Source organism: Talaromyces stipitatus, genomic scaffold (genome assembly GCF_000003125.1).
Source record: "Talaromyces stipitatus ATCC 10500 scf_1105507295527 genomic scaffold, whole genome shotgun sequence".
Lineage (NCBI taxonomy): Eukaryota > Fungi > Ascomycota > Eurotiomycetes > Eurotiales > Trichocomaceae > Talaromyces > Talaromyces stipitatus.
In genome coordinates this window covers 2128230-2143278 of record NW_002990114.1, presented here as the reverse complement: position 1 = coordinate 2143278, position 15049 = coordinate 2128230, and the positions used below count along the sequence as shown (strand labels likewise).

Genomic DNA, 15049 nt, shown 5'->3' with positions numbered 1-15049 from the left:
TAGGAGGTTTTGGGACCACTTGTTTTTGCGGGTAACAAACGGCAATCGGAACTTGGACAAGCTAAACCGGATAAACTCTTCCCTTGACACTACGCTTCTACTACGTACCTTTTTTCACCTCTGTTCTTTCTCCATCTCTCGTCGAAAATTTCCATTTTCTGGGCGGAGTTTGTGTGAGCATTATTCAATAAAGTATTTTCTGTTGTTTCTCTCTTCTCACAATGATCTCTGCTCGTGCTTTCGTGGCGCCCTCCCGCCAATGCCTGCGGGGACTGCGAACTGTTTCTGCTCAAACCTCTCCATTTGCACAGGTATGCCCGGGCCAAGCTTGATCTTATACCTCAATTGCATAGTGCTAACTTCTCCGGACTCATTGCAGGCTCGTGGATATGCTAGCCGTGTTGGCGCATTCAAGGGACAGAAGGGCTCAGATGTATGGTCTCCAACGGTGTTTCGTCTGCCGATGCTTCCGCGACCCTTTGCGAAATTGAAAATGGTCGACTAAATGATGTGAATAGGGCAACTACACTGTTACTTTGATTGAAGGTGATGGTATTGGGCCTGAGATCTCTCAGTCCGTCAAGGATATTTTTGCTGCGGCAAAGGTGTGTTACTTTTGGGTGTTGGAGGAGGGCAAGAGCTTACTTTGTGTGTTATAGGTCCCTATCAAATGGGAACCCGTTGATGTCACACCCATTCTCAAGGATGGACGAACCACAATCCCAGATGAGGCTATCAAGAGTGTGCAAAAGAACTACGTTGCTTTGAAGGGTCCTCTTGCGGTTCGTTTTGTGTTCTTCTGGTAATTGGTTACGGTACTTACTTTGATGACAGACCCCCGTTGGAAAGGGACATGTTTCATTGAACTTGACTCTTCGCCGTACTTTCAACCTCTTCGCCAACTTGCGACCATGCCGCTCTGTTGCTGGATACAAGACCCCATACGACAACGTCGACACTGTGTTGATCCGTGAGAACACGGAGGGTGAATACTCCGGCATTGAGCACGTTGTTGTTGACGGTGTTGTTCAAAGTATTAAGCTTATCACTCGGGAAGCTTCTGAGCGTGTCTTGCGCTTCGCTTTCCAACACGCTCAGTCTTCTGGAAAGAAGAAGGTTCGCGTCGTCCACAAAGCCACCATTATGAAGATGTCCGACGGTCTCTTCTTGAACACTGCCCGCGACGTTGCTAAGGAGTTCCCCGACGTCGAATTCGATGCCGAACTTCTTGACAACACCTGCTTGAAGATGGTCACCGACCCTACACCATACAACGACAAGGTCCTTGTCATGCCCAACCTTTACGGTGACATTTTGTCCGATATGTGCGCTGGTCTCATCGGTGGTCTCGGTCTTACTCCCTCCGGGAACATCGGAGACGAATGCTCCATCTTCGAAGCTGTCCACGGTTCTGCCCCCGATATTGCCGGCAAGGGTCTCGCTAACCCCACTGCTCTCTTGTTGAGCTCTATCATGATGTTGCAACACATGGGTCTTAACGAGCACGCTGAACGCATCCAGAAGGCTGCTTTCGATACCCTTGCTGAGGGAAAGGTACGTTTAACTCTTCAACTAATGCACAATTAGGTACTGACTATGATCTAGACTCTCACTGGTGATCTCGGAGGCACTGCCAAGACCCACGAATATGCTGGTGCCATCATCAAGCGCCTATAAGCATCTTTTTGAATATACCTGACTCGCTCCATCTTGTACTATTTATGCCTCTTTAGATCCGGTTCGCCCCAGCTTACGAAATTCCCATGTTGCATGTAAGACGCGATCTATCATGTAACAGTTCTTCCTACTGTACTCCATGTGCTAGTAAACAAAATAGATCAAATCATCAGGCTTTTACTGTTACGTCTGGCTTACTGTGCATTTAGATTTGTGGTGGACTTGTTGTTGTAGGCGTTGAGTAATGCAGGAATACTTATTCAATCCGTAGTCATTATAGCACATCGCATTTTGGTCTCTATCCGAGCCAGGTAAATACATATCATACTATACAAAGCAATGCTCTTTTGAAAGAGAGCCAAGCTATCAGCGTCGTCTCCCAGTCCGCCTCGTAGTCGTGCTACTAGCAGCAGCACTCTTTTTATCTTTTTTCGACTTTGCAGTTTGCGTCCGCGTGCTTCTGGTCGTTGGTGAACTTGCGGTTTCTGCATCAGCCTCCTCGCCATCATTATCGCCTTCAGCTTCGCCGGCATCGCTATCTCCTTCCTCGCCATCTTCCTCATCCGCATCCGCATCCTCCATGTGTTCGTCCTCGGTGGCGACGCTCGATGAAGATGGGCGCTCAACTTCGACTTGTAATCTTGTCGAGCGTGTACCGCGAGTGGATGCTCTTGTCGGCTTTCCGCGTCGGCCACGAGAGGGTGCGGGGGAAGAACGCGGTTCTAAATTTGAAAGTCAGCTCTTATCCTTACAAAACGGCTACATGTCTCCTACCATCAGTGTCAGCAACCGTACTACCCCTCCTCGATTCAGGATGGACAGATGTCTCCGCCGGTGATTCTGATCTTTCTGCTGCAAGGCGTTTCGCAAACATCATCTCGCCGTATTCGTCCTCAGGTAATTCAAAAGGGCAGTATTCTGATCCGTCCGACTCGTCCGCGTCTCGAGAGATGATCGAGTCCTCCTAAAATATAATTAGTCGTAATTGCCGACAGCATTGGTAGTGAAACTGACCCTTTCGTCCAGCGCAGGGAGATTGTAAAGCGAACTGAGCTTTTTCCAAATTCCTGGAATCCGGGTATGCTCCTCGTCTGCAGGTGCATATCCTTGACTTTTCATATACTCCGCAATAGCCAACATTCTGAAGTGTTTATGCATTCCTATTTCACAGTCGAAGAGTTAACCATTGTCCATAGACTTCTCAGATAAGAAGAGGCATGAATACCAACTGGCTTCCATCTTACGATGCTTTTCAGCAACGCTGTTTCCTGTTCGTCTGTCCATGGATCATTGATTAAGTCATTCTCTGTGTCTGATTTTTGTGCGCTGCCTGTTGTACTATTCGCGGATGTTGGCTGCTTTGTGGTCTCGACTTGCGGCGTACTGGATGTTGCGCGCGATGAGAGCTTTGGTCGTTTTCTCGGTGGCATTTCGAAGAGAGGCGGTAGATCCGTGATAGACTAATTGATATAATCTCGTGTTGTATTTCGATTGACAAAACAACGTTTTTTTCAATGTAGATCGTCAAGGTTATGATAATTATGTCTTCGACAGTCAGCTCTTTCAGACGCGGCGGAAGACAAGCGGGAATTAAGCAGTGGTCCGTGCAGGAAATGGCACTGACTATGCCGTCTTTAGACTAGCATCCATTCACAATCTGATTTGTTGACGCGATCCCCGTGTGAGTTCTCTCGTAGTGTTGAGCAAGCCTATGGCGTAGGTGGAAACATGGATGCTGGGGATGATATAGAAGATTCTTTCAAACTCAAGGATCTTTGGCAGACCTCGAGCTTTGCACTTGAGACACTTCCGCCGCTCGAATCGACCCATTTCGATTCGGCCCTTTCAGGTACAATTACCCTCATCTTCTCCGCGCTTAACAGTGACTAACAATAACTACTTTAGATATTCCAAATGGGCTTTTTAGCTCGCCATTACACGACTTTAGTAAAAATGACTCCATACTCTACGAAATCAATGTCTTCGGTACCGATGATACGGAAAACCTCTCGGTCGAGCTCCCCGACGTAGCGCAGTCTAGTACGGACGATGACAATACGGATATCAATTCTACGAGTGAAGATCAAGACCAAGATCAAGACAACCCATGGAATATAGGCTCCCTCCTAGAATATCTTCATGAAGCGCCAACGGGTGGACCGAAACTTGCATCCTGGGATGGTTTCCTGGATCGCCATTATAAGGAACCCGCATCCGCATATCTGAGCGAATTCGGTAACAGAGGATTTGACGCAGCATTATCACATCAAGCTACTGTCAGTGGGCTGGAGAACGCCGGCCGTATAATACGATCGTCGGTATTCTTGGATAGTCTCATTCGTCTCGGACTGGGATGGAATTCCATGCTTTTTCATTATAATGAGCAGAAGAGAGTCTTTGAAAAGAGTATACAGGACATACGTATCACTGGACTCAGTCTTAAAGCTCTTGATAGTATGATTAGTGATATTTCACGATGTGGTACGGATGTCCAGAGAATACGAAAATTTGTACGAGCAAATCCATCAATCACTGACCAGCCTTCTGCGCTGTCAAGCTTGGCCAGTGCTCTCTCTGTATTGCTTTACAGCCTTGAGAAGCAGCTTTCTGGACACTTGCGTGTCAATGTCTCCTTGATACAGGTCCACAATTTGTTTCAAAAATGTGGTCACCTGGTGAGCACGCTGGCAGACATAGCCACAACAGCAGAAAAAGCCCGTAGCGAAAGCGATGTTATTTCTGTGCTTTTGTCTAAAAGTGAAGATTATGAGCAGCGGGTTCCCTGGTTGGCAAATACTCTTCACGAACTTATACGACGGTGTACAAAGCCATGGCTATCGTTAGTTGAGACGTGGATTGGACTGAAGAGCGAAAAGCTTCTTCTCGGTCAAGGGCAATCAATGAGCAACAGCTTCGTAGAAGTTGAGCAATTTCGAAATTTGACCGATACAGCTCTGAGACCGGCTACTGTGGACTATATCTATCACCCGGAATTTGTCCCTTCGTCATTACCATCTGAGCAAGCACGTTTGCTGTTTGAGACCGGAAAGGCACTTCGTTTGCTTAAACAGAATCAGCCGGATCATCCTATTTCAAGATCCGATATCGTCGAAGCTGCAGAAGCTCCGAGCCTTACATGTGCATTCTCTTGGACACATATCGAAGAGATACAAAGAAGAGCTAATGAGTACGAAAGCCGGCTTCGTCGGGAGATAACGAGGTACAACGGTGGTGATACTTCACGGCCTCGTGCTGGGACAAGGCATGGAGAACCAGAGCATGGCAGAAAGGAAATGTATTCAGACGACATCCCTGACAATAATTTTGAGCTCATTGACCTCGACGACGAGCAGCACGTCACTGGGCTACTTGCCAGCAATGCACAGATGGAATCCGATAAGTTGTATCAAGATACCGAAGGAAATGAGTTCTTCAGTCCACAATCACTAATTCAACATGATGCAGCCTTTGGACCACCGTTGGGATCAGTCTTGTACCTCTCTCTAGGTCCAACTCTCGCAGTGCAAGCTAAACTGGTCGACTTTTCTTGTCTACATTTACTCTTCAAAAAATATAAGCTACGATATCATCTTACATTACAATGGCGGTTTCAGCTTCTAGGCGACGGCACATTTTCTTCGCGGCTATCCCACTCTCTATTCGATCCCGAGATGTCAAGCGGCGAGCGAAGATCTGGTGTTGCACGAGGTGGTTTTCATACAGGTTTACGTCTGGGAAATCGAGATACGTGGCCACCCGCTAGCTCCGAGCTCCGACTTGTTCTCATGGGGCTATTGAGAGACTGCTATGATGCTGGTGAAAGCGAGTTGATTCTATCAGCACGGCCAGACGCAGAGGGAAAAGAGTTACCAGGGAACCTCAGTTTTGCCATACGTGACCTTACCGGCAGCGAAATGATAAAATGCAAGGATCCCAACGCGATCGAAGCCCTAGACTTTCTACGTATGCAATACAAACCATCAACCACACTCGAAAGCGTAATAACACCAAAATCACTCGAAAAATACGACCATCTCTTCAAATACCTCTTACGATTGTTACGCATGGTCTCCGTCGTCAACGGTCTCATCCGCGATTCAACGGCACGTACCTCTCTCTCCGGAGATACGCATAACATCTTTCAAGAATTCCGGATTGAGTCTCACCATTTCGTAAATGCTCTGAATGATTATGCCTTTCAGGTCGCGATCGGCATGAATTGGCATCGTTTCGAAAGTGCCTTATCTGCTATCGAATCCTGTATCGACCGTGGCGATATAGACGGCACCATCGAAATCGCTGGCTCCTTGCACAAATTACGCAAATACCACGAAGATGTCCTCGACCAAATCCTTTTCTCGCTTTTCCTAGTAGACCCGAAAAAGCAAAGTCGCCGCAGTTCATCGTTGAAGCAAGTGGCCAAGTTACTACAAGAGATATTCGGCACTATTCTGGCATTTATGCCCCTTTCGAAACTTGATGGGGAACATGGGTTACGAAGTTCGAACGAAAAGACTGTTTATCGTCTTCATGTCACGTTTAGGAAACAGGTGGGCAACTTGGTTCAGTTCTTGAGGGAATTGGATGGAAAGAGGGCTTTGTCGACTTCTTCGTCGAAAGGGGGTGATGCATCTCGGGGGAATGCAGGTGGTATGTCTGCGAGAGGGACGTCCAGTATCTTTGAGTATTTGCTTTTGCGGCTGGATATGAAGCAGTATTACTAGACACGTGGTTGACAACATTAGAATACAGAATGTGGAAACGAGTTCATCAACTGTATCATAATTCGTCGTCACGGTATGTACGTTCTGTCGCGATGCAAATATGTAGCACATCTACATACGCATATATCCAAATCAAACGCCAATGAAATGCGCCCTCTACACAGACAATTTACCTATTTAAAAGAAAACAAGATCATTCTCATCCCACCCCATCTTCAACAACCCTTCCCTAACAGCCTTCTCCATCCCTTTCGGGCCACAAATCAACGCCAAACTATCGCCCGCGGCTGAAGGAGCAGCATATTGTCTCAACAACCCCTCTCCTATTCTTCCCTTGAGCCCCTTCCAGTCACCAGATGGCCTTGTAAGTGTATGCACAATCGTGCAACGCATATCGTTCATCGAGGCGTAAGAATCGAGTTCTTCGCGGCATAGAATGTCTTCTTCCATTCTGTTACCGTCTAACACGACACACTCCGTGGGATCTTGTGTGTTTGTGACAACTGCACGTAAAACCTGATATATAGGCGTGATACCGCTTCCACCGCAAATCATTCGGAAAGATTTGACGGTTCGTTCTTTATCGTTTAATAGGACTCGACCGTGGCCAAGATAGATGAGTTTTCCTATGGGACCCTTGATGTCGACGTTGTCGCCGATTTGTAGTTTGTCGAGTGCCATGGTCATTTTCCCTCCTTTTTCTGTCGTGGTAGGGTTGTAGATTTTTACGAGAAGGTCGAGGGTTCCTTGCTGGTTTGTTTCGGAAATAGGGGTGTATGCGCGGATTATGGATTCTGAGGTCGTTGCATCTTTCAGTTTGACCATAAGATGTTGCCCTGTGGGTAGACCGAGGGGTTGTAGGCCGTAGTCAAGCTTGAAGATGAAGACGCGAGTATCCCATGATATGGAGCGTTTGGCACATAGTTCTGCTTTCTTCCAGGCCTTGGGTTGCAGATACTTTTCATCGGGCGTGTCTGAAGAAGGTTGATTTTGGGATTCGGCGTGCAAGTTTTTTAAAGACTCCTCGTCTAATGTGCCAATATGATAGTCTGGCATCATTGCTTTGGCCGTTTCACTGTCTGTAGCCTTGTCAGGGTTGATCCTTGTGCTAGAATGAGCAAACTTACGAATTGCAAGGAATTCCTCAGATACATCCATGCCTGCTGCGGACACGATGCTCTGAGCACCACCGGGATGACCTTCCAAAAACTTTGCGCCATCATATACCTCACCATTCACAACGAACCAAGGCTCTTGCCCTGAAACATGAGCCTTGAGCTTTGCAAGATTGATAACACGGTCAAGGCCTTCCTTCTTCATACTAATCTCTTCCACTGCTTTTTGATTAGACTCTGCCTCTTCAGTATTCATAACCTCGCCCCAATGACCATTCGCAAGATCTCCACCAGCTCTTTTTACTCTTTCCATCCATCCACCGGGCATAAGAGCTGGTTGTGTAGGATGCTCAAATCTGATAACATCGCCATCCTTGACAATTGCAACCCTGAACCAAGGATTATTCATCATACCTAGAACAGACCAGTACATATCTCGTGGTTGAATACTGAGAGCTTCATCCATGGCACGAACAAGAATTGCGTCGCTTTCGGTAAGGTCAGTGACAGGAATATCGAGATTCCAGAAACACCAGCAGAAACATGTTTCGCGCCAGTACATGTCGACTTTGCCGCCAAAGAGATCTGATTCGAAGTCGCGGTATTTGTCTTCGGGATATTCTATGTTTGCAAGGCGCCAGGCTATGAATATGTCAATTTCAATTGAACGTAAGGTCAACTGACGACACGGGTGACTTACATTTTCCTTTATCTAACGATATCTCAACTCTGTTGATTCGTCTACCGCCTCCAGCGTATGCGTATCCCCTTGCAGTATACGTCGGACCGGCAGTTGCAGGCATCAATTCTCCATCATGCTGAGGATACACCACAGCTGAATTGACATTAAGGTCATAGATAGCATATCGATCATCATACCACCACTTGGACTCTATGGCAGATTGTTCTGGTGAGACCATTGTCCTGGAGTCTATCAGCAAGCGTTCTTATAGCTTCGTTGTAGGAGTCAACTTACGGAAGAACTCGATTATCATAGATGTGGTACCAGTTATCGCTAGGCTTGTCAGTCACAATCAACTTTGTCAACCACTTGACGCTTCGGCCACCGATTTGCCCTGGTACTACAGCCCTAAGGGGCCGGCCGTGGTCAGGACGGAGATCTTCGCCATTCATTTTGTGGGCGAGCATAATGCCTCGATTGGGATCCATGACCCAGTTGAGCTTGACTGATGTACCGTAATATCCGTTCGGCTGAGAGGGAGTTAGTATGCAAGCCATTAAGACTTGGATGGAGATATGTCATACCAGTTTATCTGCCCCTTCCATACAAATATATTTGGCCGTTCTCATTGGCTTTGCTCGTTTAATGATGTCCCGCATCATAGGGCCCGTGAACAGGGCGGTTGAGACACCCGCTGCTCCCCATGAGAAGCCTTTGGACTTGCGAACTTGGTTCTGCTCTTTGCGTCGGTTGCCGGCGCATACAAGAGTTATGGGAGCGGTGATCTGGTCGAATTCTTGCAGGATCTGTTGAAAGTTGAGGACAATGGGGTTTTCAACAAGACTAGAATACTGTGAGTAAATCACAAACAGGTGAAGTCAAGGTGGACTTACCCTTCGATGCTAAGTTCCCAGCTTGGGATGTCTTCATCCCGAACTCGTGGGACCGGTCCATGATTTCTGACGTAGAATAGCTCTGGGGATGTCAAGAAGCCTTCAAACGAATTAGTCAGTTTCTTATACCAAATCCTGCAATGCGCGATACGAACCCTCTTTAAACAGTGCTGTCAGTGGAGGCTCAACATTGAACGGATGAACGCCAGTCAGCCTAATCAAACGAGGATCACGGGGTACATGGCTATCTGGCGTGTCCCGATCCACACTCAAAATCTCAGTTGGTGCTTTCGACGGTGGCGGAAGAGGAATATCGGGTAGTATTTCAGAGACGGTAGAAGTGCTGTCGATATCACTTTGTGATATCGACGTGTTATCGGTGTCACTAGAGACAGGCAGAGAAAATTCCAACACTCCCTGCTTGTGTTGGGTGTATGTCTGCGTTGTTGTAGTAGCCATTTCTATCTTCACAAGTAGCAGATATCATTCTCCGTCTATTCACTGCTACAGTTCAACGAGTCTTGACGTATAAGAGAGTTGAGTTTGTAAGAGAAGTAGTCAAACGAGAGCTACTGGACTGGACATTAGTAGTAGGACAGACTTAGGGTTGGACCCGGCCGGGACCCATAGGGCTGGAACTGGAATATAGTGGTCGTTCTGAGCCACAGAGTCGCAAAGTGATGCCCCGCGGAAATCCAGCGTACCCCAACACTCGCCGGTCAAAATGACGATGTACGTACTAAGAGAGACTTCCAGAACAGCCGGCCATGCCCGCCATCTGCTCCCACACCCAAAGCTGAAGCAATTATTGGTCCACGGCAGCCGCGAAAATTCTTCTCTAGACAATGTGGATACAGGGAGAGTCTCGAGTCCAGTGGCAAGACTTTCAACGCATTATTTCTGTCTTTTCGTCCCCTCAGAACATTTCCACGGCGACGATAATGGGAGGTTACTCAATCGGGAGACTGATTAGGGCAAAATGCACTCTCTTATCTCCCGCCAATCAGAGAAACCCAAAATGCGAGTTTATCAGCTCCACTCGTTCCGCGGAGCCTTTCTCCTGGTAGATCTTTGAGATCTTAAAACATCAGAAGATGCTTGCGTGATGTAAATACGTAGCGACTGCGATTGAGGCGGGCACCTACCCTCCGCTATCGTAGGTCATGTCACCGGCAATCTGGATAGTACGTAACTTAGAATTAAGGCCTATTGCAAATATCTCAGGGTCGTCCCTTTTGTATCTTATATGGTTGGGCATTGCATCTTCCAGATTAAATCTACATAGACCCCACGGGGCTCTGCTTCTTCCATTCATTCTCACGTAAATTTGAAAGTACCACAGAAGGCGGCACAGTGACCACCATGGCGCCGTTGATGCATTCAGATTCGTCGATAGAAGGCGTCATTCCTGGCGTCGACAGTCATCGTGAGAATGCGGTATCTAGTCGCAAGAAGATTGTCATTGTTGGGCTTGGAATGGTCGCTATTTCGTTCATGTACGCATACACCGCATTCTAGCAATTTCATTCATTCCGAAGAGACTGACGTGAACAGTGAGAAAATCATGAAATGGGATGCCGAGCGACGACAATACGATATAGTAGTGATTGGTGAAGAATCGCATCTTGCATATAACAGGGTCGGGTTGTCGACTTTCTTCGAACACCGCAAAATCGAGGACTTGTATTTGAATTCACAAGAATGGGTGAGTTGAAGGGCTATGTGGTACAAAGTTTGCACGTCTGACTGTAACAGTACTCTTCCTTCACAGATGGATCATTCAATTATCACTTAAACACACTTGTGACGGAGATCGATCCAACGAGAAAACAAGTACATACATCAGCCGGAGACTGGATATCCTACGACCTGCTCGTGCTTGCAACCGGTTCCGATGCCGTGCTTCCAGAGTCGACACCTGGCCACGACGCCAAGGGGATATTTGTATACAGAACAATCGATGATTTGGAACGATTAATCGAATTCGCATCTCATCACAAAGGCGAAACCGGTGTCACGGTTGGCGGTGGTCTGCTCGGTCTTGAAGCAGCCAAGGCAATGACAGATCTGCAGGATTTTGGTAGCGTCAAGCTTGTTGATAGGAACAAATATGTCCTTGCACGACAGCTAGATGCCGACGCTGGGTCATTGGTAACCGAGAAGATTCGGGAATTGGGCTTGGATGTCATGCACCAGAAGAGAGTTGCGCGCATAGAAACGGATGAGGGGAACAATGTTACTGGTATCACGTTTGCAGATGGCGAAAGAATTGATTGCTGCTGTATCTGTTTTGCAGTATGTCCACCGTTCAATCTGTTTTAAGGAATATGCTGATTTGGCATAGATCGGAGTCAGACCACGAGATGAATTGGGTGCCAAAGCCGGCATTGAATGTGCTCCTCGCGGAGGATTTGTCATAAATGAGAGGTATGAAAAGACCGATCAGACACTCGGAAATGCCATTGACTTTTTAGCCTTGAAACCTCTATATCGGATATCTACGCCATCGGAGAGTGCGCCAGTTGGGAGAACCAAACATTCGGTATCATCGCCCCCGGAATCGAAATGGCAGACGTACTTTCCTATAACCTCACACATCGAGGCGAAGATCCAAAGGGATTCCAGCGTCCGGACCTGAGCACAAAGCTGAAATTGCTTGGCGTCGACGTAGCCAGTTTTGGCGATTTCTTTGCGGACAGAGACGGGCCCAAATTCTTGCCTGGCCGACGAGCTTCAACTGAACGAATCAGACCGTTTGAGATGTCAGAACAACGGAAAATCTCTACCAATAAAGTCAAGGCGTTGACGTACAAGGACCCTTTTGGTGCTGTCTATAAGAAATATCTCTTTACGATGGATGGAAAATACCTGTTGGGTGGTATGATGATTGGCGACACTAAGGATTACATCAAATTGAACCAAATGGTAAAGTCTCAGAAGGAGCTGGACGTTCCTCCCAGTCAATTTATTTTGGGCTCGCAGAGTGGTGGAGAGGAGAATGCCGACGATCTGTGAGTCTAGTGCGGTTGATTAATTGGTAATCGTACTGACAGGTGTAGGCCCGACGATACCCAAATTTGCTCTTGTCACAATGTCACCAAAGGTGATGTTGTGGAAAGTATTAAAAATGGCACTTGCTCGACAATCGCACAGGTCAAGTCTTGCACCAAAGCTGGAACCGGGTGTGGAGGCTGTATGCCCCTAGTTCAGTCTATATTCAACAAAACCATGCTTGAAATGGGGCAGGAGGTTTCCAACCACCGTAAGTTGATGACCATCTTCTGTTGTCAAGATACTAATGATATCTAGTATGCTCCCACATCCCCTGCTCCCGCGCAGACTTGTATAACATTGTGGCCATCAAGCAATTAAAAACTTTCGAAGAAGTCATGAAAGCATGCGCAAAAAACCCAAACTCACTTGGCTGTGAACTCTGCAAACCAGCCATTGGTTCCATCTTGTCCAGTCTCTACAACCCTCACTTAATGGACAAACCTGTCCACGAACTTCAAGACACAAACGATAGGTTCTTGGCAAACATTCAACGGAACGGAACGTTTTCTGTTGTCCCCCGTGTCTCTGGGGGTGAAATCACTCCCGACAAACTCATCACTATCGGCCAAGTTGCGAAGAAATATGGCCTTTACTGTAAGATTACTGGTGGGCAGCGAATTGATATGTTTGGTGCAAAGAAGCAGGATCTTCTTGCTATATGGACTGAGTTGGTAGAGGGTGGTATGGAAAGTGGTCATGCTTATGCCAAATCATTGCGAACAGTCAAGGTTTGTTTTCCGTGCGCTTGGACAGGACAGGAGCTGACTGGATTAATAGAGTTGTGTGGGAACTACTTGGTGCCGATTCGGCGTCGGTGACAGTGTCGGTATGGCTATACGACTTGAGGAACGATACAAGAGTATTCGCGGGCCTCACAAATTCAAGGGTGGTGTGTCTGGTTGCGTGAGAGAATGCGCCGAGGCACAAAGCAAAGAGTAAGCTCCATTCCTACATTTATCGAGATTTACCCACTAACCCGTAATAGCTTCGGCCTGATTGCTACCGACAAAGGCTTCAACATCTTTGTTGGCGGTAACGGAGGTGCTAAACCGAGACACGCCGAACTTCTAGCCAAAGACGTACCTCCCGAAGAAGTAGTTCCAATCCTCGACCGTTTCCTCATCTTTTACATTCGCACCGCCGACAAACTACAGCGTACAGCGCGATGGATTGAGAATCTCCCCGGAGGTCTCAAGTATTTACAAGAAGTAATTCTAGAGGACAAGCTCGGTATCTGTGCAGATATGGAGCGACAAATGGAAGAACTCGTCGGCAGCTTTTTCTGTGAATGGACAGAGACCATCAATAACCCTGAAAGACGAAAATACTTTGAACAATTTGGCAACACCGAGGAGACTATTGAGACGATTGAAGTTGTTAAGGAGCGTCACCAGAGCAGACCTGCATACTGGCCCAAGGACGGCGCAAATGAAGACTTCCGGGGTCATCAGTGGTCCAGCCTATCGTGGCAACCAATCATCCAAGCCAGCCATTTCAGCGACTCCAAACCAGAAGTATCATCTACCAATGTCAAGCGGGGTGATACACAACTGGCAATCTTCAAGATCAAGGGCAAATACTACGCCACCCAACAAATGTGTCCTCACAAACGCGCATTTGTGCTTTCTGACGGCCTGATCGGTGACGACGACGCCGGCAAATACTGGGTATCCTGCCCCTACCACAAACGCAACTACGATTTGAACGGTGAACAAGCTGGTCGATGCTCCAATGACGAGACCATGAACATTGCTACTTTCCCTGCCGAAGAGCGGGAAGATGGTTGGGTCTATCTCAAATTACCGTCTACAGAAGAACTAGATTCTGTCCTTGGGACGGAGAAATGGAAGATTAAGAGTACTGAATCTGAGGATCCGTTTGAGAAAGTGGATAAGAAGTACAAGGGTACGAGGGGGAAAAAGATTGGTGATGTCCATGTTGCCGTTAAGGAGGTTTCTCCTTGTGGCGGTGGTAATAGTATCGATTGGTGATGTATACGAAGTCAGATTACAAGGTATGAACATGTGTTATAGGGTTACTGCCTACGGCGTTTGTTGTTGTTTAGGATATACCATTAGGATTATACTTCTATATTTCTCCAACTGTCGTCTGTAAATGTATCCAAAGTAGGGCAACATAAATCACGTGCGCACCATTAACCACTTCCGTCAGGAACATCATCCCTCATCCAATCACAATCGCCCAATTCCTTATCAACAAGCGGGTCTCGGTCCCCACATGGTCGAATCATTAGCGGCTTGACTCTTGGCTTATCAAAATCCATTCTCCAAACACTTCCATGAGGCTATCTAATCTCTCGATGAATCTCCAGCTGATTTTACATCGTACGTAGTCATATATCCACAAATATAATATCCACTGATTGTCCGGAGAAGTCCTCCGCGGACGCCGACGTTTATTCAGATGTGACTAAACTTTGTTATTTTTTGCCTTATGCCTTGGCTTGCATTTTGGATAGTTTCCGAGTGTTATGTTACTATCCATGAATCTGCTAGCTATCCAGTATTTATCGCATCGCCGCGACTCCGGATAGCATGGTTAGACGTATGTGAAGGTCTTGCTGCCTTGGCTGGCTAGGGTTGGTGTTGGGCTCGAGTCTCTAGACACTGGACAGAAGACTGATGTACGTTTGCTCCCGTCCAATGGGACGTAAAATTGTTATCTTGAATTATTTTTGGTACGTATTGCTTTTTTCTCCGCGTAACCAGGACGTTGTAGATCAATACACGTCTACTCCGTGCTCCGTACTCCTTATTCTTCTCTTTTTCAAAAGGGTCAAACACATGTGTTTGACGTCCCAAACTGTGGACTGCATATCTATAGACGTACGGCTCCTTCTTTAATGCGCTTCTGGCGCGAGCCTTCTAGGCCTCAGCCTCCTTA

At 47.1% G+C, this 15049-nt stretch overlaps 5 protein-coding genes across 5 annotated transcripts; 3 read left to right on the top strand and 2 right to left on the bottom strand.

Moving 5' to 3' along the window:
* Positions 1-221: 221 nt before the first annotated feature.
* On the top strand, positions 222-1677 carry TSTA_088370 (isocitrate dehydrogenase, NAD-dependent; the record flags this gene model as incomplete). Its single annotated transcript, XM_002478519.1, has 6 exons — positions 222-311; positions 380-433; positions 519-605; positions 660-782; positions 835-1554; positions 1606-1677. The coding sequence occupies 6 exons, from the start codon at positions 222-224 to the stop codon at positions 1675-1677; spliced, it is 1146 nt and encodes a 381-aa protein (XP_002478564.1).
* A 366-nt stretch (positions 1678-2043) lies between these two features.
* On the bottom strand, positions 2044-3107 carry TSTA_088360 (uncharacterized protein; the record flags this gene model as incomplete). Its single annotated transcript, XM_002478518.1, has 4 exons — positions 2044-2399; positions 2452-2641; positions 2692-2837; positions 2903-3107. The coding sequence occupies 4 exons, from the start codon at positions 3105-3107 to the stop codon at positions 2044-2046; spliced, it is 897 nt and encodes a 298-aa protein (XP_002478563.1).
* Positions 3108-3405: 298 nt separating this feature from the next.
* On the top strand, positions 3406-6401 carry TSTA_088350 (gamma-tubulin complex component GCP6, putative; the record flags this gene model as incomplete). Its single annotated transcript, XM_002478517.1, has 2 exons — positions 3406-3526; positions 3583-6401. The coding sequence occupies 2 exons, from the start codon at positions 3406-3408 to the stop codon at positions 6399-6401; spliced, it is 2940 nt and encodes a 979-aa protein (XP_002478562.1).
* Positions 6402-6578: 177 nt separating this feature from the next.
* Positions 6579-9550, bottom strand: TSTA_088340 (nitrate reductase NiaD; the record flags this gene model as incomplete). Its single annotated transcript, XM_002478516.1, has 7 exons — positions 6579-7480; positions 7529-8158; positions 8217-8440; positions 8493-8728; positions 8783-9041; positions 9092-9191; positions 9247-9550. The coding sequence occupies 7 exons, from the start codon at positions 9548-9550 to the stop codon at positions 6579-6581; spliced, it is 2655 nt and encodes an 884-aa protein (XP_002478561.1).
* A 903-nt stretch (positions 9551-10453) lies between these two features.
* TSTA_088330 (nitrite reductase NiiA) lies at positions 10454-14136 on the top strand (the record flags this gene model as incomplete). The annotated part of the gene is made up of 9 exons (XM_002478515.1): positions 10454-10587; positions 10646-10796; positions 10847-11386; positions 11436-11518; positions 11566-12102; positions 12151-12353; positions 12401-12873; positions 12923-13080; positions 13131-14136. The coding sequence occupies 9 exons, from the start codon at positions 10454-10456 to the stop codon at positions 14134-14136; spliced, it is 3285 nt and encodes a 1094-aa protein (XP_002478560.1).
* Positions 14137-15049: the final 913 nt, after the last annotated feature.